Source organism: Etheostoma cragini, chromosome 10 (genome assembly GCF_013103735.1).
Source record: "Etheostoma cragini isolate CJK2018 chromosome 10, CSU_Ecrag_1.0, whole genome shotgun sequence".
Classification (NCBI taxonomy): domain Eukaryota; kingdom Metazoa; phylum Chordata; class Actinopteri; order Perciformes; family Percidae; genus Etheostoma; species Etheostoma cragini.
The window spans coordinates 16,699,157-16,725,659 of NC_048416.1; the positions used below are offsets into that span (position 1 = coordinate 16,699,157).

Sequence of the window (26,503 nt, forward strand, 5' to 3'; positions counted from 1 at the left end):
AGCGCACGGCGTGAAGCAAATGGCGCAGGTGCGTTTAGGGCGTGTCCAAATCCACTTTTGCTAGTTTTTTGGTGGAAACAAGTATTCATACGCCAGGCGCATGGTTGAAAAGGGTTGTACTTAGTGTCTTCATTAATTTGTAGGTGTGTTTTGGGCGTAACATGCATTAAACCAATCAGAGTGTCATTTCCCATTCCCTTAAAAGCCAGGCACGTTTGTACCTTGGCTTTGCTATTATGAGGGCAGATTTGCACCGTATTTTTTTATTTGTAATCTTTTGCATGTTTGTGTGCATCTGCGCTTCCCTCTGTCTGTGTAACAAGCGCAGTGTGCACGCTGTGCATAAGCCAAGGCACATTTGACTAATTATTACTAACATTTGCTGTTAAAATAGCAATGAAATGCTGCGCTATTGACTTTAGAACAGGTTTTTGTTAGTCAATGGCGTGATCACTTCCCGCTCCCTGAAGATGCCAAGAATTCACGTGAACACACCTCCTTGTAAGACCAGCACGCCCATGGGCGCAAAGACTGGTGCAGGTGCCTTTGCTATTTAAACGATGTGGGTGCTGGACGGGAAATTGACAACTGCGTCAGTCTTTAACTAGTAAAGACACTTAATCACTGCAGCAGTTTTAGGGTGAACTGTACAGTTTTGCTGTGCTACCTGAAGAAACACACAATGGACACACAATCAAACATACTAATGCATGTTGGGGAAGTGGCCAAAACTGCGTCTCCAAAGCAAAAGCACAGCAAAGCATTTTTCTTTTGAAGCTCCCCGCTTTCTCTGACTTATCCCTCTTTCCCCAAAGGTCATGGGTGAGTCTGAATGTGCCTGTCAGCACTGACACACACACACACACACACACACACAGAAAGTTGAGAGTGGTAAAGATACAGTCCTTTCCCCCTCCAGCCAAATTGGAGTCTGGCTCTGGCTTTGAATTGGTCCACCTTGACCTATACTGAATACTGAATGAGTGTGTGCATTTCTGTGTGTAAAAATGTGTGTGGGTGTGTGTGTGTGTGTGTGTGTTTGTGTTTGTGTGTGTGTGTTCAAGAGGGGAAAAGAAAGATTACACTTGTCACCTGAGGAAGTGAGAGGGAGAAACAGATTGTTGGAATGACAGTGTGCATATGTGCACTCAGCAGCATGGATATTGCTACATGCGGATTATGGGGTGGATCACGCAGTCTAGTTATGAATATGGAGATGCAGCAGCAGACGCAGTACAACAGCCACATATAGTATCCCATCAGTCTCAGTCGGCTGCCTGACAGGGTCAAATCAGAATGAAGAGATTAGCCAGAGAACCAGCTACTTCAGCTATATTTGGACCATTATTGTGTGACCCATGCAATTTTCCTCCATGGCTCTCCATACATTTATAGAGTTGACCTTCAAACCTTTAACATGTAATTAAACAGTAATCTTTTTGTAACACTTTTTTCTGTTCAAATCTGATCCATGCTAACGCTCCCAATCCTCCTAAACGCAGACATTTCTGGAAACCACTTATGATATAATTTGAGTAAGACAGAGCAATCAGTTGCTAGTAGAAAGCTTCAGCCACTTTGATTTAAATTTGTAATGGTGTAAGTTTGCTATTTTGATCTATCTTGAATGACTGGACTTCATCTACTTTGTGACAGCCGGAGCAAAGCAGAGCACAGCAAAGCGCTGGGTGCTAAATTGAGGGATAATATATTATTAAGCCAGCTCCACGGATGAATATTTTACAGAGGACAAACTTGCCACAGTGCATGCGTCTGTAGGATCTAATTTCATTTTCTTTCTGTAATACTTTTTTTTTTTAAACATAGTTCTATACTCATTTAACATCTCTTTTTGCAATTTTTGAAAGACCTTTTTTATTAAATAAAATAGGTTAGTCTTGCTCTTCCGTCTTCATTCTTGTCCTCTCTGCTTCTTTCTTTCTACAATGGTTTTGGGGAAAATGTCTAAGCAAGGCTGCATTGAGGGCACCTCTGCAGTGGAGCATGCTGGGAAAAGTTTGGGCATGGGGGCAGACAGCGGATTGTAAAAGGGTGGATGGTGAATTAGGGTAGCCTCTTGTGTCGTCAGGAGCAGAACTGAATGTGCCGGCGGCCAGTCAACCGTGGATAAGTAAAAGAGACTCTCCTCTAAATAATTCATTTCAATGGGAGTCTTCTGAACACTCATGCAACCACACACACACACACACACACACACACACACACACACACACACACACATGCAAGGTTATACACATCAATGGATGCTTCATGAAGTAGAAGACTGCAACACACACTCAGACATGCTTACAAAGAGCAGACTTCTAATTTTAATCTCTGATGAATATTTATAGAAGAAGAAACATTGTCTTAGAATTAAGAAAAGAATGTTGGTGGAACAACAGAAATGCTTCTGACTTTTTTGGTATGAGAGCAAACCACTAAAATGGTTAACTTTTTTGATAAATAACGAAGTGATATGCATTTCTCTGCTGCACGCTATTTTGTTTTTAAATATTTATTGCAATCTTTGCATGACCTGTACTGGTTGAACAGGAAAGATAGGCAGCAGGGCACGTGTCATTTTTGTTTTCCATAAATCTTTTGATAAAAATACAATAATAAGGTGAAAATGCATTTTCACTCTATATCAACCTACAATAGCTGCATTGCATTTCTTCAATGGCGTTTTGAAACCGGCCTCCACCCTGTGACATAGTGGCATTCAGTGCTTGTTTGGGAAATGCAACTTAGACCTGTGTTGTGTAACGTGCTTTTAATGACAGTTGCTACGGCATCAAGAAAACATGCATTTGAATCCTGGTGTTTATACCACCTGCTGAGATCTAAGGCAATTCAAGAAAACAAAGCAGGAAAGTGATATCTAACACAAACCTATGAGTATTTCACACAAAGGAGGTTAAATAGAAGCAGTAGAAAGGCACAATGGAAGAAGATGACACTGTTTGTAAATAGACAGTTTGAAACAGGGACAGTGGTTCATCCATATTGCTCTTCATAAATCTGATTCCTTTTTTGGCTGCCTTATGCAGTCACACATTGTCGCACTGCGTCAATAGGTTGTGCCACGTCTTTGTTACTCAACAAAGTTAAAAAAAAAAACTACTACAATTTGAATAAAGTTTCACACAAAAAACAAGCCTTTACTGTAATTTTAACAGTAAATAACATTCTCATTGATGTGAATAAGCATTTTCCTTTAACTTTCATAGTAAAAAAACACTTTTTCTTTTTTAAATGCCCTGTTTTTTCATAATCTAATTTAAATGTGTGACACAGGATACAGAGCCACAGGAGACATGGTTCTCTATAGACAGAACACCAGCAACTTGGACAGCAAACATGGAGATCAAACCTGCCTGTGCTGTTTCAGCAATTCGAACAGCAGCTGCAACGAAAAAGAGCGGAACCCTGAAAACACACACATTACAAGTGAGCACTGTGACACTGCTGCCCGTCAACAACTGTAGCTACCTTCAAATTAAAAAAGAAGCAGGCAGGCACTTTATGAAATGTTTCTGCACAGCAAGAAAGCTTCCAATTCAGACCACTGAATCACAAGAGAGACATTAGTTAATACAACAACCCTGTGGTGTTTTAGCACAGCTTTGTCTGTGTGTGTGTGTGTGTGTGTGTGTGTGTGTGTGTGTGTGTTTATAATAATAGAGTTTCTCATGTTTGCTTGAGCACATTTCCTGAAATAAATTAAGCTTATATTTATGATGATATTGGTGATGGTCCATCCCAAAAAAATAAAAATGGTTGAAGGGTGGAGAAGGTAGCTGTGGGCAGCATGAAGTCAAATCTACACTAAAATGGATACCAGGAGCGCTTGCACATGCCACAACCACAATATCCCATGTTCGATTCTGGCCTTTGTTGCATGTCACTGTTAGAAAGGACACACATGACATTTGAGATGAGGAAGCAAAGCAGGGTTGGTGTAAATCCAGTGATGTCATTGTCCTTCATGATGTACAACAGTTTTACAGAGTTTTAGGGGCAGATCAAGTGTTCTGTTGTACTATTCAATTGCTCACAACATTGTGTGTAAGAAACCAGGGTGAAGATATAAATACAATGTGAAATTTGCTGCCAAGAGCTCAGTGGAGTCAGGACTTTTTGATGTCATCACTGAGGCTTTACGTGAATGTGTCACACTGCATATGTGGGTGTGTGATAGAAGTTGCCTCATTATCTGCGTGCCTTGTCCAGAGGCGGTGGAAGGTTATACAACTTTTTTGTTACACGAGATGACAAATAAAGACAAGCAAGCACTGTGAACTCGTCATGGGCAGAGAGTAACGACAGACACTGAGAGACGAATAGCACACCCATCCTCTTTGTTGACACTGAGCCCTGAGCAGTAGAAACATCAATGGAGCACACATACATACATGTCTATATAGAGATATACATAGCCGTACGCACGCATGCACCCACACACACGCAGGCAAACATGCTCACAAATACACAGCATATACAGGCCAATAAAGTGAAGACACACAAAAATGCAAATGCAGATCTATATATTTGTAACCTGGGCCAACACAGGTGGACATTCATGATTTTGCATATGTGCACATAACACAAGCACATGCCCAAACACACCAACGAGAAACATGCATGCGTGTATGTATATATGCACAAATACAGGTGAGACATGCACACAAAGCACAGCTGACTCACATATGAAGACAACATGTCTCCCAAAGGGTTTATTCACAGTGCAAACATACAACATCAGATGCCAGAGTGCACAATTACATTACGAACGTCAACACTGAGATCAGAAGTCTTGATTTATGCCTGAAAAAATATCATTTTGATTACTGTAAAATAAGGGTTTGGAAATTGTTAGAAGTAAGTCAAACTGGGATTTGCTCTAATCTCAGGCAGTTATTTATTCTTACCTCAAGGCACCGCTTGTTATAAAAGCTGCCATATTTCTTTATTTAAGAGAGAAGTTCTGTCACTTTAGTTTATCTTGTGTGGGGCCAGGTGCTTTGAGCTACATGTTAAGATCAACAACACGCTCACAGAGATAATGGAACAAATTGTTAGACTTAAAACACTCTTTGCATGCCTAAAGGTAAACAAAAACTGCTGTCATAATTAGTTTTATCTTTTGTTAAAAATATACTGAATCTATAAAAACATCAAGTGAAACCTGTATTTTTACACTCCTAAGTCACACACACACACACACACACACACACACAGACTCGAGCCCTGCTGCGACACCATGATTATTTTACATGGTTGTTTACATGGTCCTTAGTCATTCCTTCAGTACATTATCTGAAGGAGACAGTATTGTAACACTGTCTGGCAGGCATTAGTTTCAATCAGTGACCTTTTCTTCTCATCGTATCAGTTAGACAAAGACCAAAGGAAAATCCGGGTGAGATGTCTAGATCAAAGTGTCATGTTAGATAATAAATATTTAGTGTGCTAGCCAACTTTTTCTTTCTGTCCTTCTCTCTTTTGTGACTTTTGACATTTCCAGTGACTGTTCCCCTCTCATTTGGCCAGAATGTTGTTATCTATCTTGTCCTGCAGTTGTATGATGATTAACATATCAAATAACCAAACCTTTGCATTTTTGATGAGTGGGGAGTTTGCATCCTCTTAAAGCTACTTTGTCTTCAATTGATACACTAAACCATTGCGGTCATCAGGGTTTCCGCTCAAAGTGCTGGTGCTAGAATTAGTGGGTTAGTAGTATTAGCATGTGTGGGACCACTGGCTTTGTGTTTTGCTTTGAAGTTTGTGTGAGATTGGTTTCCCCTTGTTATACCCCCCTCTAGCCTTTACCACCAGTTTTCAAAAACCCTTAAAATAACAAACAGATTAAGATTAAAAACCATGGGCCTTAGGAGACAGGGCTGCTTCTTCTCATTTTTTTTAAAATATTTTTGCACCAAGTAAAATTATGCAGACATTAATTATGAGCTCAACAACTGGCTTAGAAAACAAAAACAAAACACATTAATAACTAGCTCTGACGTGGCAAACACACATGCAGAAAATATATTCTCTATTCTTTCTCACTTCTATCTCACATTACTGTATCTTACACACAAGCATAGACCGTGCAGCTGCCCACAGTCATCAGGGAAGGGACAGGTTTCCAGCCCGCGAGAATTTGTGTTTCCGAGTGATTAGAGGCGAGGTGGACGGTACGATCACGGAGGCAGCAGCTGCCCACACCATAGCTCCAAGTGGAGCAGAAAATCAGGATAATTTCGTTGTGATAATCAGCCTCCTGTTATCCCCTTCACTTCACCCAATGGAGGAGAGATAGAGAGAGAGAAAGAGAGAGAGAGAGAGAGAGAGAGAGAGAGAATGAACATTCGAGAAAATCTCTGCTCCATGCATTTAGAATTTGCATATGTGTGTGTATTTGTTGGAGTCTGTGTCTATATTTGTTTGTTCCATGTTCATGGTTCTAAAACCTGACGAAATGAAGCTATAGCATTAGTTGAGTCAGTGAGACTATACTTTTGCATGCTGAGGCCTTCTTTATTTGTCACGCATCTGCGAGTAATCTTCACACACATGCTCACTCATTATTCCTTGCTTTCCTGTCTGGGGCTGTCGATTATTTTATCAGCTGCTCTCATCTATTCAATAGCTCAAAGACACACCTCTGTTGTTGGCCTATGATCCTTCTAGAAACATCTGGCTGTGACAGAGTACGGTGTTAGAGTGTCCATGAGACTCTCTTACGGCAGCTGATCCGCTGATAGGACACGACAGGCCCTGCAGCAGGGATACACCTACACAGAAGTGTGTGTGTGTATGTGTGTGTGTGCATACGCATGCGTTCCATCTTTGTGTGGGCATGTACAAGACGAAAGGTGTTTTATATTTATTTAAAATGTTTGAGTTCTGTACTTGAGATGTGCAAACTTTGAAAGAAGAGCAGCATTTATGGTTTAACTGATTACATGTTCCTAGTACTACTACTGCTTATCTGATGTTGATTTTTTTTTTTGTACTGAAGCAACTGAATATTTACATTTTGTGACCAGTGCTCAATCTTCATTAAGCTGCCAGAATGAACTATTTTTATTTTTTCTATGATTTGTGTCAGGGAGAAAAGGAGTCTGGAAAAGTATAATGACTCTGTAAAATGGGAAATGCACAACGGCATGTGTAAGCAAAGTGTTAGAAGACAGAATGTTGTATGTAGGTAGAGGACAATACATTGTCACACACTACGATCAGTAGCAGCAAATGGGATTTTAGCAGGTCTATAACATGGATGTCAGGATTGATGTTAATGGTAAATAAATACACATTAAGACGTCACCTTAATAAAGTAAGATCAAAAACAATTTAAATATAAGTCCTTTTCTTCACCATTACATGCTTGTTCTATAGACTCTAAATCATAGATTAAAGTGTAGCTGGAAGGGATCTTTGCGTTAAATAACAGAAAAGGAGTCTCCTGTCTTGTACTCTAATAACATGATGCCTTGGGTCAGTGTTCCAAGTAGCGCCCTCCAGTGGTTGAGTAGTGCATCTGTACATCTGCCAATTAAAATGCTGGCTATGACTGAATGCATGGGCGGCATGGATTAAGGTTCTGTTGTCAATAAATCGCATGACTTCTAGCCTTTTTCCACAACACTTCCTGCTTCTATATTCCTAAAAAGGAAATATTACAAACGTCTTTACATTTGAGACAGTTCCTCTAGTGAAATGTGCAAATACTGTACACGTTTTTTTCAGTACAAAGTCAAAACTTACAGTATTCAACACTGTATTTTATACACATTAGACACGTTCCTTGGCGGACCAGCAACCCTACAGCTAAAAAAAGAGAGAGCCGCTTTAAAACTCCTCATCAGCATCACCCGGGCATCCCTCCCTCTCTGTCTCCCTCCCTCCCTCCTTCCTCCTCCTCCTACAGAGAGCCGCTCTTCTGACCGCCGCTGCCCGTCACGCCTCGGAGTCACAGCATACGGACACCGGCCTCATGCGCCCTCACACCTGTTCCCTGCATTCTGTGAAACGGCAGCAGAGGAGTTGTTCTCCGCATGGTGTTGAGCACAGCTGGGAACCTCGGCGCCTATGCCACCTCGGTGTGTGTACTGTAGTCCTTTCCTGCTGAACAGCCGATAGAAACAGGAGGCTGCAGGCGCGCTCGCTCGGACCGGGAGGAGAACACCATGAAGTTTGCGGTCCTCCTCCTTCTCTTCTTTCCTCTGGCCCTCGCCGACATCAACGGTAAGAAAACTCTGATGCGTTTTTACTAAATATTTTTGAGTATCCTGTAGCCTACCAAGATTCAGCTCCGCTTAACCTCCGATGACCTCGTCACCTGAAAAGTACAACCTATTCAATCATTGCTTATACAAAAGTAGTCTATTGTTGTTACTTTACAGCAATGTTTTACATATTTCGCATGTAGCCTATTACTGACTTAACCTACTTATTACCTATCTCTTGTTCTGAGCTGTATAAATGCAGCTGACTTCACTTAATTCATTTTGTACGCTATTTCTGCTCAAATAAAACATTCATAAACAAAAACATGTATTCTTTTTCTGGGACATTTTTAATTGTAAAGACAATGAAATTGAAATATAATATAATATTCATATATAATCATATATAATTTTTTCCACTGCACTCCTGTATCAACCAGATGGGATTTTGAGCAGTATATCAGTTCAAGAACAATTTGTTAGTTCCCAGCTTTGTTTGTCCTGAAGGTATTTGCCATCAGACAAACTGGGACACAGGTGTCAGATGTCAGTGTTCAGCTCTCAGCACCTCTTACAGAGTCCTTGAAAGCACAGATAGAGGTGATCAAATAGGACAAAAATCCCTTCTAACTTTGTGGTTTGATGTCTGTGTGGGTTACTTTACATTTATTTACCCCTGAGTGCAGTCAGATGATGCCAGACAGATGTGAAGCCAGAGAAAAAACCAGAAGCAGGTTAAAGGTCCACACTCCTCACCACACACAACCGCTCTTGCACTTGGTGTCCCCTGTGTCTTACAGTATAGCTGTTTCTTGTCAATAATACTCTTTGTCCCTCTAGCGATATCATATTGCGCCAGGCTGACTGCCCTGCTAATGTATCTTTCCCCTCCCCCTGCATTTGTACAGTGCAGAGCTGCAGTCCAATGTACAGTATCTAGCCTACCTGCCTATTTAACAGCTGGAGGACTAATGTTATGATTGCTGTGCACGGAATGGAGCTAATGAGTTGCATGAGCTAAATCTGTTGATGTATCATTTCAGTTTGAGGAGGAGCACTGTCCATGGTGCTGGAACATATTTTTAAAGTTTTAACCATCTTTTCCTTGCGCGAAATCTCTCTCAAAGGTCACTCTATGAGGAAGAAGAAATTCAAAGCATTTGAATGTCAAAGTGTTGCTGCCAACCCAACTCTAGCTGGAAACTTTTCCAAAGACATACTTAAAAGACTTAAGTTTTTGAGTAAATTCACGTTCAACAATTAGTTAGATGTAACTGTCTATTTTCCAATGCTGTCCACTGAAATGGCTGTAAAAGTAGATTTTTCCTTTTTTTCTGTAAGAAAGGTTTATCCTATTGTACTTTATTAATCAATTTACAAAAAGAACGTGTTAATGTAATTAACAGATGCTAATCCTCCTCCTTGTTCCAGCGCCGAGTGAGTTTGTGTCCTTGGCGGAGATGGAGGACACCCTACTGAAGAACCTTTTCCAAGGCTACCAGCGCTGGGTCAGGCCCATCCAGCACGTCAATGACACTATTAGGGTACGCTTCGGACTCAAGATCTCCCAGCTGGTTGATGTGGTGAGAACACACCTGCAGTAAGAATCACATATCCATGCACTTCTGTATTCATGAGGAGTTTTGTAGTTTGGCTCCCACTAGTGGAGCTAAAACTTCAAAAATAAATTATGCAAGATCTAGTCACTTTCCTAAAGTATAAGTTTTAGAACTAAAAGATTAATCACAAAGACATGCATTCAACTAGTATTGAATTACTTTTGAAACTACTTAAGGAGAAAATAGAACTTAAAGGGTTAAACTAGTTCTATAAACAAAAACCTCATTTTAACCTTATATTAACCTCATCATGTCTCAGATCTTAAAGAATCTGGGATTAAGTCTGGATCTTAAGTCTGGGATTATTCCATATTTTTATTATTGGTAACAAATTACATAAAAAGCCCAAATCAAAAATGAATAAATCCTACTTATTGTCTGTGTAGTCAAAGCCTGATATAGCTTTGTCTTCTGCGCCATAGACATCCATTCTTGTCCATAAACTGTTAATTAACCACACCATTGAACTGCATGACAATATCCTTCATAACCATGATCCTTTGCATTGTAGTTTATTTCAGAAATAACTTGCTAGTGCAGCAAGTCTATTAACTCCCCAGCAAATTAACAATTTACTCACTTGTGGCTTAAGTTAGCTAAAAAAACACTATACGGCTTAGCTGTTTTAGGATATCATTTAGCCTTTTTGTTAAACACTGAAGAAAAAAAAGAAAATTAATATATTGTGACCAGTTTTTGAAGATCTGTCTTTATTAGGAATCAATAGGCCTGGGACTACAGGGTACAGACATGTGGTAGTGAAGCAGGAAAGTATTTAGAGATGGCTCACACATTGTTGGTGTTGGTCCTTTTATGGGATTAGTTAACAACAAAATATTGAACATTTCCTTCAATACATTTCCTTCAAAAGAAGATAACACATTGTAACCCATGGGAATATAACCAAAAGAACAATATAGATTATTTTGTAACCACAGTTAGATGTGGTTGGTTCTAGCTTTTTTTTCCTTTTGTTTTCAGCCAAGCAGTGTCGCTGTTTGTGGTACTGCAACCAAACAGGCAACTGGCAGCTTCACAGTGGGGAGCTTTCCGCGGTCCTGAAATAGATCTGGAACACTCACTTTGTATCTACAATCACACAGTCTCTGTCTCTGGAGTGTTCCTTTAATATTTCAGAGGCTGGCTTTGATAGGTTGTAATGCTTTAGGTGGCCAAGAGGAGAAAACGGAGGATGCTAATGGGGGAGACGCTCTTCTCGGTTTGAAATATTAATCTCAACCAGTTTAGATTTAACTCTTCATCCTTCCACCTAACACACAAGTGTGCTGGGCAAAGATAATCAGTAATGAATTAAACAACGCCACCCCATGGCTCTGCAGAGAAGAAATATTTAGGTTGATGATCTGTTAGATTTTGGAAAAGAGAGTTAACCAGAGACACAGCTGCTTGGCTATACAATGCACCTCCCCTGAGTGTCTGTGGGCTGCTGCTGTACATGGCTCTGTATTAGATTATGGTTCACCTCTGCTCTATGTGATCACTAAAACATCCAACTCAGTCTGACAGCTGGGGCCTGGTCTGGATGCACTGAACAACCACATCTTTCTGTATTTATCTACTGTGTAAGTCTTTCCCTTATTTTTCAAATTCACCTCCACTGATGTGGAAATAAACCTGTGTAAACCACTCTCCCTCTTTCTATTCCTGTCTATTTACTTGCTGCATTTATATTACTTCAGCTTCAGGGTTCCCTGCACCCACCTCTGGTTTTATGTTTCTTTTTCTTGTTTGCTAAGGAAGTGGCAGAGACAGGGACATGAGATTCTGTCTGATTTCATGACAAAGGAAAGGACGATTTTGTTTACTTCCAACCAAGTTTTTCATTTAGTCCACTAATCAAATCTAACATTGTGAGGGGAGCACCCACATCAGAACTGGTTTGTGCTGTAAACAAATAACATCACATACAAAAAAGCAGTAGATTGTCTTGCTTTTTGTTGGTAGATAAACATATCCATGTGAACATAACTGATGTTGTTTTATAGATTATCCTAAACTACGAATAAGTGTAATCATGTGTACTGTATGTCAAATGTTTTAACTCAAGTGGGTGAGATCCGTGCCTCTTTCACAGCCAGGTTTACTTGTTATATGGGTCCATTTATTTAAGACTTGACAATAATGTTGGAAGTGAAACTATCTTTCAATCGTGTTTTTTGAATGTTGGTGATGTTGAAACCGTTTTGGTTTAATTTTAATTATGAAATGTGCCTATTTGCAACACACTAGTGTCTTGCTTCTGGTGGTCTTTCTCCAGTTTAAAAATTACTCTTTTGTCTTTTTTAGGATGAGAAGAACCAGCTAATGACAACTAATGTATGGCTCTGCCAGGTGAGCAAGACACAAAAACCAACTGAAGCGAAATAGTTACAATCATTCTTACCATTCGTATACACTGATCAATAAGCAGACTCAAGCTTATAGTTACTGTATACATACTGCAATAGTCTCACCTGTTTCTGTTCTGTCTGATAAATGTAAATACTTTTGATTGTATATACAGTAAAGTAATTTCAAATATACAGTACAGAATTTGACTTGCTTTTTCTCTGTAAAAATATACACTGAAAATGAGTTGCATAATGCAATGAGGCAATATACCGCCACTATTTCCTTATGAAAAAGTCCTATTAAAGGTTTGTTTAATTTTAGTAATTCTTTGGGGTATTGTTTGTTTATCAGGACATTCGAGTGTATGTGATCCATTTCTAAGGGCAGAGCACTTAATATAATATGTTTAATCAATTTTGATGGCTTTAAATGTAGACAAAAACCCAGAACTATATACATGTATGTTTAACAATACTGCAGTATGGGTCCTGTGTTTGTTTGACCAGGAGTGGATTGACTACAAGTTACGATGGAATCCAGACAAATACGGAGGAATTACTTCTATCAGAGTCCCCTCTGAAAATATTTGGCTCCCAGACATCGTCCTCTATGAGAAGTAAGAATGCTCGGATGTGCTAGGATCCAACTGACTGATGATTACCTTCATGTGAAACTTTAACAACAAGACAGAGTACAGCATCAAAAGGATTCATTTACTTCTATGTTTAATTTTAATATCAAGACTTAACCAAGTTTTAACACTCTAATGTTAGCTAAAATCTAATGCAATAAAATACCTGTAATGTAATATTGAGTTATGATTAAAATTGCTGTGTTCATTTAGTCCATTCGTTTTCAGTAAGACATACATGTAGATACACATACAGATATTCTGTAAATGTGATTCTGAGATTTGTTTTATGAGTTTTGTTCCATGTTTCTTCAGTGCTGATGGGAGGTTTGAGGGCTCCCTGATGACAAAAGCCATTGTCAAGTTTAATGGTGCCATCACCTGGACGCCACCTGCAAGTTACAAATCTGCATGCACTATGGACGTCACCTTCTTCCCATTTGACCGCCAGAACTGCACCATGAAGTTTGGTTCCTGGACATATGATGGTAACATGGTGGACCTAGTCCTGATAGACAACCAGGTAGACCGGAAGGACTTCTTCGATAATGGGGAGTGGGAGATCCTTAGTGCCACTGGTGTCAGAGGAAACCGGAAGGACGACATGTATTCATACCCCTTTCTCACATATTCTTTCATTCTGAAGAGGTTGCCGTTGTTCTACACCCTCTTCCTCATCATCCCATGTTTGGGTTTGTCCTTTCTTACTGTCCTGGTGTTTTACCTTCCCTCGGATGAAGGAGAGAAGCTGTCACTCTCCACTTCTGTCCTTGTGTCACTCACTGTGTTCCTCCTGGTCATAGAAGAAATCATCCCTTCCTCCTCCAAGGTAATCCCGCTCATTGGAGAATACCTGCTGTTCATCATGATCTTTGTAACACTGTCAATCATTGTCACTGTCTTTGTCATCAACGTGCACCACCGCTCCTCAGCCACCTACCACCCCATGTCCCCGTGGGTCCGTAATCTCTTCCTTCAGAAACTCCCAAAGTTGCTCTGCATGCGTGGACACACTGACCGCTATCACTACCCAGAGCTGGCTCCTGAAAGCCCCGAGCTCAAACCTCGCTCTGGAGGTCGGAAAGGAGGCCAGAGGGCGAGCAGCGGAGGTCAAGGACAGAAAACTTCTGATGGGAAGGAGGACGAGGCCTGGGCGACCATGTTGGACAAGGCTATCTACTCAGTGCGTTACATCAGCAGACACATCCGCAAGGAACACTTCATCCACGAGGTGGGTTTAGCTGGATCAAGAAAGATTGAAGTAACCTTTTGTATAGTTCTAAGGGCTCAATGTTGATATATGTTGCTGTCTATCATCTCCTATTTCTTATATTTCCCAGGTGGTACAAGACTGGAAGTTTGTAGCCCAGGTGTTAGACAGGATCTTCCTGTGGGCTTTCCTCACCGTTGCAGTACTGGGCACTGTCCTCATCTTCACTCCAGCTCTGTACATGTTTTTTAAAATCCCTCCTCCGACTGCAAGTGAGGATCCACCTTCAAACTAGTTCTGTAGCAATAGCGCACATCTTTCACTGATGAGCCACCTTCAAAAATCTATGAGCAAAAGGTAACCACTGCTGGTCTATTGTAAAAGAGAACTTTGACTCTTTGATGTTAGTTTTCTTCTTTATATCCACTGTTTAAAATGTTCTCCTTAAGTCATAATGTATACCTATTATGCACTTAGTAGATTTCAAATTGTCATGGTGACATCATGTTTTGTCTATAGATAAATAAGACAGTCTTAGTGAAAATATTGCTTTCAGCCAAAGTCTTAACATTTCCAATTCTACTAATGGTAAGTTTAAGTAGCATGCAGCTATCACATCACTAGGTTACACATACATTAAGATAGATAATCCGTATTAGTCCCACAGTGTGGATATAGTGTTCATCTTCAAAGAAAGGAATTGATGCTAAAATGAAACATGAATAAAGGAGTAAAAAGAGAACTTCCTTCAGAATAACAAACTATTTGTTATGATTACTTAGCTGTACATAACCAATTTACTCATTGTTTTTAAACGACATTTCACTTGATTTGGAGTATGGATGGACCATCGAACAACATCATTTGAACTACACATTCTTAAGAAATGCAACAATGTGTTACATGTTTGCAAAATCATTGAAGACGTTAGGAAACATTGGAATAAAGACATTAGGAGCTCTAATTTATGATGTATCAAAACAGCTTGTACTGTTTTTTTCTGTCAAATAATGTCTCCTTGTCTTTGTCACCCTCCTCAAATACAACATTTGCTATATCTTTATCACTGCAGTTAGTTAGACCATCTCAAACCACATAATACATATAAATAAATGAAGATATGGAATGGGAATTTCTTTCTAATTACACAATCATTAAAAGTAATGTATTGTTCATATGTACTTTATCACAATAAAGTTTTACATACATGATGCTTTATTTTTCATAACTAACGGCACATTTTCCTTGATTCAACTTAAAGTTGTCAAAATTTGCATGCAGAATGTTAAATTAAAATAATAAAAACAAAACCGCAAATGTCACAGAAAAAGGACATTAAAAAAACAATATATAGGCAATGGGGGAATTGATGGCATCACCTAGCGGTGAACTAAGTTGGATTTTCTAATTTTTTGAATAAAGGCATTAATATCAATTTCCAAAAGATGTTTTTTTATTCCTCTTTTTGATTTAATTATGCAAGCCACTGTAGATACCAAGACATTTTCATCAACTAAAAAGGCGTCTCTATAACAAAGCGCCTTTCTTCCTTAGGCCAACGAGTACTGGACAGCACTACGAACAGATGCTCAGTACTACATGGACATGAGTTACATCATGTTGGACCGCTCTGTGGCTACGTGAGTGAGATAATCAGCAGCAAACAATTTTTTGGCATTTTGTTGCCTTTTGTGCCTTCCAGTTCCATGACATCATAGTGTTTTATTTTGCAAGTGAAGGCAGTCTTACTTCCCTTTTCTTCCCACTTTACCAACGTGCCACCCTAATGTGAGGTAGTATCCACCAAGTTCATTACTTAACTCTGAATTGTTTTAATTAAATAGATTTGCCTTCAGTTAAATATTTATTATTCAAGTTATTATTCAATTATCATTGAGCAGGGCTTCTTTCCCTGAGTATAACTTGAGTTTGATATGCTATTAAAATAATAAATTTAGCAGATGTTATTCTATCTGGTTATGTTACTGGGAAAACAACAGGCTCTATGTGGAGATACTGCGCCAAGCACACACCACTTTTCTTTGTAAATTAATAATGTATTGTAAATAAATAAAAGTTTTTCCTTAAAATACAGGGGGCATAAGTATACACACCTCTATGTTAAATTCCCATAGAGGCAGGCACATTTTTATTTTTAAAGCCAGTTATTTCATGGATCCAGGATACTATGCATTCTGATAAAGTTCCCCTGGCATTTGGAATTAAACTAATCCTATATCATCACATACCCTTCGCCATACCTAGAGATTGGCATGGTTTTATTTAAGTTAGCCTAATAGCCAGTTTGATTTGCATTGAGAGATGATCTTATGGAAAGTTCCCCATGCCTATCTCCATGTATTGTGAAGGGTATGTGATGATGTGGTTGTTATTTTAATTCCAAAGGCCAAGGGAACTTTATCAGGATGCATAGCATCCTGGACCCATAAAATAACTGACCTTCAAAAATAAAAATCTGCCTTCTTCTATGGGAATTTAACATTGGAGTGTGTATACTGATGCCCTGTATTTTAAGGAGGAACATTTATATATTTATAAATATATTTATATAATAACAATAGAATTATGAATTCACAAAGAAAATTGGTGTCCTTAAAAGGTTGGATTTTCGGAAATCTTTTGAATCAAGGCACTAAGATCAATTTTTTAAATCTCTTTTTAATTAACTTTAGCATGGGTGTGTAAACTAATGCAAGCCAATGTATGTCTCCTTATTGCAGTCTATGTATTCACACACAGCGACCTGTTCCTGAACCATGTAACCCCATTGGTTGTGAGAGTGGTGCGGATCCCAGTATCCTGACTGTCTCTTCAGCCTGAATAATCGCTTTGCCTGCTCTTCCTTCATGAACTGTGCGGCAAAAGCCCCTAGAACACAATGTTAAAAACAGATAACTGAATTTTAAAAAGAGATGACAAACATGTTCAGAGTTTTCATTTTGAATAATGAAGTCATTCTTTAACATTTACAATAACAACATAAAACTTTAAAATCAGATCCAAGTAACACAGTTGGATAGGTCCCTAAGGTTATGTTGAATAGTTGCTAATGTTAATAGAAAATGTAAATGCAGGGTGTTTCAAAACGTATTTAAAGTAATCACAGTCATTGTTCATCAAAACGGATTACCAAGGCACTTAATCTAAAACATTACCATAATAATGTAACACTATCAAGATTTGTAAACATGTAGTAGTCAATCGTGAAAATTGTTTGACTTACCGCTCAAAAGAGCAAACAGGATCACAAACTTCATGCCTATTAAAGTTATACAAATAATGTTTCTAATAAGATAATGTTGTGAATAATAAACATACAACTCACAGAAATAGTACACACACACATGCATAAAATAAAAAAGATCTAGCAACTGCTTTTGTAAGTCTTAGCTCAATAAACAAGACACATATAAAGAAAGAAAAAAGTTAAAGTTCTCTTAAAGTAGTAGAAATGTGGGATTTACCTGCAGTGTGAGCAGTGAGCATTTGATTTGTTGAATTACTGGCTAAACGTCTTCAGAGCTAAAAAATATCCCATCTTAATGTGAAAGTGAACAAGAGTTTCTTTTACAGGAACCAGAGAAGAGTGAATGGTTTCAAGCATCATGCCCGGACACTCAAGGTAACCACTTATGTAGGTGCCAGACCTCTGCCTGACCGTCCCAAAACACACACATTGGTGTTTGCCCACACGAACAAGGCAAGCTCTCAGATCTAACATAAACACACACTGTCTCGACTAACAGTCTCTCAGTAATCCAAGACGTTGCAGGACTCTTGATTTGAACCCAATGCTCAGTATTTTCCAGTCAACATCTTCTGAAGTTATGACAGCAATCTGGTGTGTTAACAATAAACTTCACTCACACTGGTTTGAAGCAAATTAACTTGGTTTGCTGTGAATTGTTTTAAAAACTGATTTCCTGAAAAAAAATCATTACAATATAAAAATATTTCACAACAGTTCACATATGAATTATAATATGTGTTTATTAATATACAAAGTTTTGTACATCATCCTTTCTTCCACTGGGTGGGGCTCTTAACATGTTTATGGTAGACAGTTCACTTTTCTGCTCGAGGCATTCAACCCATGTGTGACCCACGATTTTTGTTTTGTTAGTCAGAATCAAACCTGTGTTAATGGATTGAAAAAATCTGTAAGAACACCTGTTTAAACATAGTCCTTTGCAAAGTAGAGTAGAACAGTAAATTGTGGATGTTAAATCAGGAATAATAGTGACAAAAGATTATGTGATACATTTAAAGAAAAATGTACTAAAATATATTCAGGAGTATGTAGCATTACCTAAGGGAAGGGGATTTAAAGATTTTTGAGGTTTTCGAGTCAAGAAAGGCTTGCTAAGACCTCAGAAATTTTAGAGCAGGTCCTAAGAGTATTAATTTGAGTTTCTACTTTTGAAGGTGCTGCATTAAAAGCTCACCGCAGGAGGCTTCCTGAGAATTTATTCATGTGATGAAATATTTACACTATCGCACAAAGCCGCAGGAAATTGACCACCTTAAAGCTGAAGTGAGGATAGGAGTTGATGCAGAGAGACAATAAATAAAGGTCCAACAGAACAAAACTCATTAATGATTTAAATTCCTTCTATTCATGAACCTCAGAATCTCTAAGTCTGTGAATAGTGTGAGAGTATTTTAGTGCATGTAATTGAATGAGCCCTTCTTTGAAGACCTCTTTGATCACACACACAATTCACAACTCTTGTTGGCCACGTGTTTTGTTTGTGTTTTCCAGACTGTATGACTCTGTGTCTATCCCTCACCCTAGTGTGCACTGCTGACCTTTCCTTGAGCAAACTCATAAGTGTGTGTGAGCGGTCTGACCTTTCTTTCACTTCCCATAATAAGTCGCCACCTCGGCAGTGTTACAGAGATGAATGGCTGGCTGGCAGCAGGACACAGGAACCGTTTCATGGGGACCAAGATTCACTTCATCGTGTGGGCGTATATTCAAAGATAACCTACAACATGTATTAGAGGGCAGAAAAAGCCTCACATTAATTGTTTCTTAGTGCACATATTTCTTAAAAAATTCCAAGCGACAAGGTTGAATGTAAAGCTACCGAAAAAGACACATAAAACACACACACAGATTCCCAAAGCATACACAAATACACACACCTCGGGTAGCTCTGGGACCCTTGTGCTCTCTGCCACAGTAAAAGCTTTGTGTCTTCCCCGCATCAAAGGTAGCAAATTAGGCAAAACTAAAACTCATCTGACCCAATTCTATCACACACACACACACACACACACGCACACAAGCCGTGCTGCCAACGAAAGTATTTGATTTGGGAAAACGGAGAAGGGTGTCTCTCCGGGAACCATCACCTTATCGTGGTGGAGAGGTTTGTGTGTCCCTATGAACCTGAGGGGCTGTGTTGTAGGGAGCTTTGTGCTCCTGGTAGGGTCTCCCATGGCAAAGTGGTCTCAGGTGAGGGGCCAGACAAAGAATGGTTCAAAACCCCCTATGAATCACAAAGAGGGAGACGGAGTGTCCCTGTCCAGAGGAAGCCGGAGGGCTCCCGTCTGGAGCAAGGCCCAGACGGAGGGCTCGTCAGCGAGCGCCTGGTGGCTGGGTTTGCCACGGAGCCCGGTCGGGCACAGCCCAAAAAAGCTACATGGCGTCTATCTCTCTGTTCCATGGGTTCACCAAATCATCGGCCCGAGACCTTCAGCACTCACTGGTTAGGTTCACAACCTCACCTCAGCACCTCTAAATCTGAGGACATGGTTCTCAGCAGGAAACCGAAGGAATGCCTTCTTCAGGTAGGGAAGGAGTCCTTACCCCAGGTGAAAGAGTTTAAATACCTTGGGGTCTTGTTTACGAGTGAAGACACAATGGAGTGGGGGATTGGTCAGAGAATCGGATCATTGGATGCGGTATTAAATTCCATTTATCGCACCGTTATGACGAAAGAGAGCTGAGCCAGAAGGCAAAGCTCTCGATCTACCGGTCAGTGTTGATTCCTGCCCTCACCTATGGTCATGAAGGCTGGCTCATGACCAAAAGAACGAGATCCAGGGTAAGAGCGGCCAAAATGGGTTTCCTTAGGAGGGTGGCTGGCGTCTCCCTTAGAGACAAGGTGAGAAGCACAGTCATCAGTGAGGAGCTCAGAGTGAGGAGCCAGTTGAGGTGGTTCGGGCATCTGGTAAGGATGCCTCCGGGGCGCCTTCCTAGGGAGGTGTTCCGGGCACGTCCAGCTGGGAGGAGGCCTTGGGGAAGACACAGGACTGGGAGGAGGGAATATATCTCCAACCTGGCCTGGGAACACCTCAGGATCCACCAGTCAGAGCTGGTTAACATGGTTCGGGAAAGGAAAGTTTGGGGTCCCCTGCTGGAGCTGCTGGAGCTGCTGCCCCTGAGACCAGAAACCAGATTAGCGGATGAAGATGGATGAATGGATGGATGGATGGAGGAAGATTGTTTTACAAAATATATAATTTAAAATGTTATGCACACTTTACATTTTGTCTATTTGTTTTACAATTTGTGCGTGTCACACGTGTGAAACACAGCTTCTGACCTGGTTTTAACACCTGTCACATGTGGACAGATCTAGGCTTCGCGATCCGATCTTAATGCTCCCTAAACGCGTCCTGAGGGAGATTTCCCCTGTACTGAGAACTGTCCATGTGTGATGATCACATCCATCAGATCGGCTTCTTACACCAGGTGAAAATGGGGTTAATTAGCACTGTCTGTGTTAAGCAGTAGAAGACAAGAAATGCGGAGGGTAAAAATGGTCAGATAGAAGAAGGTAAGGAGTAGAAGGACAGAAGCAAGGATGGCATGGCTGGCTTCAGAACCTTGAAGTCTATTAGCAGAACACTTCTCATTCATAAAAGATAGATACTTAACAGCTCCCCATGGTCTTTTCCACTAGTTCCCTCTCTGCTATTGTTTACCTCCTATCAGTAGATCGCTGCATTAAAAAAACTAAATGTCATGCATCCTTCCTCTGTGTCCTTATTTGGAGATGGGTGGACACATTACCTAGGCCTACTATTGAAGGGTTAAACATGTAAATTGTGGATTCAGATTCACTACAATGATAGCTTGGCCTGACACCTGAGAGCAAAACCTCTAATGGTTTGGTTTCGAAGTTTTGGCTGAAAGAGACAAGTCTCCACACTTTTTTGTTGGGGGTTGTTGTTGTTCTGTGTGTTGCATTGTTTTTCTGTTGTGTGAGAGCATGTGTTAGAAAGTGCTTGTAAGAAGAAGAGGTCTAATACCACTCGCACATGACTGATTCTTAAATGATACGCTCGTGTTTCACTGAGAGGGAGAGAAGAAGAACCAGGCGGTGAGAACAGTTGCACAAATGTGCAGCGTTCCTCCTCATTGGCTGTCGCATCCCATTTCCAACTGAAATTATTTTTGGACTGGAATAAATAGGTCATTTGGTTATTAGCCAGGCTGGCATAAAAAGGTGACAAATACAGTAGATGAACCTTTTTGTAAAATTGTGAAGTGGGAAATTACAGCGTGACATACATCGCATTCATAGTCTACAGCTGTGGGAGAAAGAGGGTTGGGTAATCTGTTTCTACTTCAAGGACCAACGTTTCAGCCCTGTGGTGACCAGTACTGAGGAAAAACTGAAATGAGTTGTGCCTTTTTTGTGTGTAGATATGACTCCATGGACTTGTCTTTGATTAAAACCAGTCTTAATTGATTTTTGGATGATGAGACTCATCAAGCTGTAAACACAACATCCACAAATTATGAATTTATAAAGTTGATATGGCGGACGTGTTTGCAAACCATTGCTATATTCACACAACCAGCTCTCACAGAGCAAGTTTTGTTTTGTCCAGTCTAGACTCTCCTTTTGGTCTGTTTTCCTTGAAATGTTCAGCCATATTCACCAGCTAGTCACTACTTTGTCTGTCTGCTGCTTGGTACCGGGAAGGTAATGAACTATGAGCATAACAGAACTTTAAAGCTGAATAAGAAACAATGCTGAGGAGCCTGAAACAAATGAGCAAAGATCTGTCTGTAACCAAAACGCCAAAAGACAATGAAAAGCTCCCTAGAGGTGCGAGAACTGCAGCGCTGGGTGAAAATGTAATTCTTAAATTCTTATTCTGTTAAAGTTTAACCTAACTTAAATGAATCACATAAAACATAACTTCTTCCTTTGAAACTTGCAAGTATGCACCCTTCTGGCCACAACCTGATTAGTGATGTCACATAAGCTGCTTCATGCCAAAAATAAAGAGGCCTAAACAAAGCATCTAATAATGCTAACACCAAAAATTTACTTCAAGTGATAAATTGACTAAAAATAAAAGTCAGGGGGACCAACAGTTTACAGCAGCCAATAGACTCCATGAGTAGAGAGGACCCCCCCCCACCACCCCACACACACACACACACACACACACACACACACACACACAAAGTCACAAGACCCCCGCGGCACACTCACATCTTAAATGTAGGTGAGCACGGTTTAGAGACAAGTGAGGGCATGAGACACAACACAATTGACTTTATAAAGTTACGTAGAGCTAACAATACCATTTTAACGCAAATTGGCAGCAAAGAGAGAATGTAACAGCGAATCAAGTAAAAACATTAACAAATCAAGGATTTAATTGACCCCAAAATCCAGCTAGGCTCTGCATCTTCAATTAGGAGGAAACCATTGTGCAACACTTCGCAATTAAATACCATGCAACATCAATATGGCGTACAACCGAGATGTCCGTCTCTATCAGATATTAGGCTACATAAACGTTACTGTCATCGCTTGTTTGACCTGTGAAGTTATAGCCATTTTTCTGCTAAACTCCAGCTCGGACGCGCGTCCCCGTGCAGCGCTGTGTGAGGAAATGTGTTAGTGAAGCACGTGAACGCGCCAATCTCCATTTCTGACTCATTCTGGGCTTCAGTCTCTTTTATCTCACACACTCCGTTTACCTCCTCTTCGTCTCTCTTCAGCCTCATGTTCACACCACCGCCAAGCCGGAGCTGATTCCCTGTCCAGCCAACACTGAGAGCCCGCTGCCGGGGGCCGGCGGTGTCCACAGAGCGGTGCGAGGATGAAGTTTTGGGGACCATGTTTGGTTGGATTTTATATTTGTACAGCCATGCTTTTCAAAGGTAGGTTTATGAAAAAGTGAATAAGTATATAATTTTTAAATTTTTTTAAGGCACTAACTACATTGAGTGCATGAGCCCGTTCAGGTAAATGAAGACTATGATAAATGGATGATTTTGACGGAAAATCCTTATTAGTCGTGCAGGCGTTTAGCATGTCTTTAGAATAATCTAAACGTTAGAATCATATGTACATACAGAATATGTGTATATATATGTATACATGTGTAAATGTAAATGTGCTGTATTTATATAGCGCTTTTCCAGTCTTAACAACTGCTCAAAGTGCTTTTACATCTACAGGGAACATTCACCATTCACACACATTCATACACTGTGGCCGGGGCTGCCGTACAAGGTGCCACCTGCTCATCAGATAAACATTCACACACATTCACACTCCAATGCGCAGCACCGGGGGCAACTCGGGGTTCAGTGCCTTGCCCAAGGACACTTCGACAATGACTGCAGGGTGTGCTACATAAACATACACTATATATATGTTTGCATGTGGTATTCCTAAAGAGCTAAAAAAGCTTCTGTTTGGTCTTTGCTATTAGGCTATTTAAATGAAAGGCAAAATGTTAACCTCATTTTGATTGGAGGCAATTAATGCTGCTTTGTTTTGGTCACATCATGGTAAACAAATTAGAGCATGTTGCTTGTTGAAATGACAGATATGGAACTGTTTAATAGTTCATTTTAAATTATATCTAACAAATCAATACAACTTTTTATAGAGACATAAAATGTTCTAATGATTAAAACTGGCCCCTGAAACTTTGAATGACAAATGTTCATTAGTTAAAAAAACTCCACCTCTTTTTGCTCCTTGAATGTACTTCAGTTTGGTCTTTTATAAAAACACACTTATGCACCTTAGTAAAAACGTGATTTATTACTCTAAGAAGTAAACACTGCATGTGTCCATACATTAATGTTTGATCATTTGTGTGCAATTACGTTTGCATGCATGACTCTAATTCTCTCCTAATCCCCATTCCATTATCATCATTGTCAGCATCATCTGTAACATCTGGGGTTGTTTATTTATGGGTTTGCAACACAGCAGTTTTGCTGAAGAGATACCTTCAACTGTGAGTGTGTGTGTGGGTGTGTGTGTGTGTCAAACCTGCCATCTTCCACTTTTCTCACATCTCCATCCATTTACCAATCTAGTTAGTGGTCATCTTGTTTGGAAGGAGGAGGGGAGAAATGGCTTTAATGACAGTGACTGAAGGGCGAGATGAAGAGAATAGATTACACGTAAAGCCTTGACAGGAGGCCTTTATGTCTTTCATTGACAATGTTGCCGTCTCATGGTGGGACAGTGTGTCCTGTCTGCACTGTCACAGTTGTGAAAAGATAAAGGCCTATATAAAGCTACACAAGTCATGTAATTTAGTACTGAGTCTAGATATTGTCTGTTTTTTCTCTTTCTTTCCCTTAAATAATTCACTAAAATCTGACAACAAGGTGAGAAAGTTTCAGTCTTTTAAAGTTAACTTTCTTTAAAAGAATTTGTGGAATTTGCAGAAACAATGGCAGTGTAAACAACAGTGCTAGTTAGATACAGTAGATGGTTTTCACCTTTATGTATTATTCAAATGGCTACTAAAAACTTAACACTGACAACCCTTATATATTTTTTTAACAGAATGTCCTGGTAAGTCATGTTTGACTGTTGACAGGAGAATAAGCTTGCTCATGTGTCTTTGTGCATGGGATTAAAGTACCAACTAGCTGCTTGTAGGCCTTGTATGTTACATTCACTGTACCATTAATAAGCAGCTTTAGTATGTCAAGACAAAACACAATATCCAAAAGAGACAAGATAGGACAATTTAGTGCCCTTGAAATAGAAACATGATTTTTGTGTCAACCAAGGCGTCACGCAGCTGTATAGACAGCTGAGTAAATTAGATATAATTTGCAGTGGACATTTTTCCTAGTTATACTTAATATAAAAGACTCAACAGCGCCATATTCAGGTGCAGCAAAACACAGTACATACACCCTCTAATTAATTAATTTATAGTTTAGAAATAATATCTGCTTGATTTCAATGCAATGCCTCATCTCTCTCAATGTCTTCCTTTATCTCTTTCATTTATTCTCTTTCCTACTTGCAGAATCTTTCAGTCTGGTTGCTACACATTTTTTTCCATAATCAGCAATACTTAGCAGTTCCCCAGACTCTATGGTCTTTAACCACAAAGTGTATGTTAATTGCACTGTTGATGCCAGCATTCATGTGTTAAGGTATTATACAGGAAGTGCTGCTGTTCATTCGTGGACACTGTTAAAATGGTAGACAGGTTGTGCTACCGTCAAATTATCTCAAAAGTTTAAAACTGGAGCTGTATATAGCCACACTAAGTTGACATACATAAAAGTTACTGATAACATGTGGAGCTTTCTCTAGTTTAAGTTCTAGAAATATATGCAATGGTAGAAGTATCGATGTGGTAGCCACGCACTCAATGTTGCAACACGACAAAGGTCCTAGCTCCTGGATTAGGATTAAACATCCAGTGGTTTTAGAGCTCTGAGCCCTTGACCATAGATTATTAATCTCTTGTATGAATCCATCCATCCAAAACTCCATTAACACACAACACCATACGCCTGATCCCTACTCACCACTGTGGATTGTCACATGTTGCTGGAAATGATGTGCTAATGGATGGCTCTGTGGCTTTAAGCATTACACACACACACAGGGGTAATGCGCATGTGTATATGAAAACCCATTTACTTACAGAGAAATACACAAAGTGACAGTCTCACTAACAAACGATGGGCATTACTAGTTGGCTGCAGAAAGTGGATCTTTTCAGGATGACTTTCATCCTCAAAGTCTCCTTTACTGTTACTCATCGGTCTCTGTTCTCTCTCCCTTGTGTCTCCTTGACATTCTCTTTAGCCTTTATTATTACTGATTTTCTACATTAGTTCTGGATAATGGCATGCTACCCTTCTCTTTCCTTTTTGTCTATTGTAGTGGTTACAGTTTTTTGTATTAGATTTAAGCCTTTTTACAATATCTATACTATAATCTGGAATTGCTTTGAACACAAAGCAGCACAACATGAATATAGCAAATGAAACCCTAAAATGCACTTTATGTATAGGTTATAATAAAGTGCAGATAATAATTAAATACAATGTTTGGTATATTGAAACTGTCCTGTATTAATTTAATAGTCAAAATGCGTGCGTGTGATGGCCACAGTCATGGCCATACAGCCAGCTTAAGAGCGGTAACCTCAAGCACTTATATTTTTCCTTAGG

The 26,503-nt window shown here is 39.7% G+C and overlaps 2 protein-coding genes and 1 long non-coding RNA gene across 3 annotated transcripts in view; 2 read left to right on the top strand and 1 right to left on the bottom strand.

The window, feature by feature from the left end:
- The first annotated feature begins 7,925 nt into the window (after positions 1–7,925).
- Positions 7,926–14,734, top strand: LOC117951169 (neuronal acetylcholine receptor subunit non-alpha-3-like). The gene is made up of 6 exons (XM_034882727.1): positions 7,926–8,259; positions 9,672–9,823; positions 12,167–12,211; positions 12,718–12,827; positions 13,158–14,073; positions 14,183–14,734. The coding sequence occupies exons 1-6, from the start codon at positions 8,202–8,204 to the stop codon at positions 14,345–14,347; spliced, it is 1,446 nt and encodes a 481-aa protein (XP_034738618.1). The 5' UTR covers positions 7,926–8,201; the 3' UTR covers positions 14,348–14,734.
- Positions 14,735–16,820: 2,086 nt separating this feature from the next.
- LOC117951173 lies at positions 16,821–17,652 on the bottom strand. Its single transcript, XR_004658082.1, has 3 exons — positions 17,538–17,652; positions 17,297–17,332; positions 16,821–16,941 (listed from the first exon to the last, which is right to left on the bottom strand). It is a non-coding gene; the product is annotated as an uncharacterized LOC117951173 (long non-coding RNA).
- A 5,235-nt stretch (positions 17,653–22,887) lies between these two features.
- The window catches only part of LOC117951607 (neuronal acetylcholine receptor subunit alpha-7-like), a 31,592-nt gene continuing 27,976 nt past the window's right edge, over positions 22,888–26,503 (top strand). Inside the window, exon 1 of the mRNA XM_034883381.1 lies at positions 22,888–23,212. Within this exon, the coding sequence (XP_034739272.1) occupies positions 23,152–23,212 (61 nt within the window). The 5' untranslated portion in view covers positions 22,888–23,151. The remainder of the gene's footprint in view (positions 23,213–26,503) is intronic.

Excerpts from the sequence above, each read along its gene's own strand:
- LOC117951169 (XM_034882727.1), top strand. The coding sequence starts at position 8,202 with ATGAAGTTTGCGGTCCTCCTCCTTCTCTTCTTTCCTCTGGCCCTCGCC. Across the intron at positions 8,260-9,671 it reads GGCCCTCGCCGACATCAACG|CGCCGAGTGAGTTTGTGTCC; the intron begins GTAAGAAAACTC and ends TCCTTGTTCCAG. Across the intron at positions 12,828-13,157 it reads GACATCGTCCTCTATGAGAA|TGCTGATGGGAGGTTTGAGG; the intron begins GTAAGAATGCTC and ends ATGTTTCTTCAG.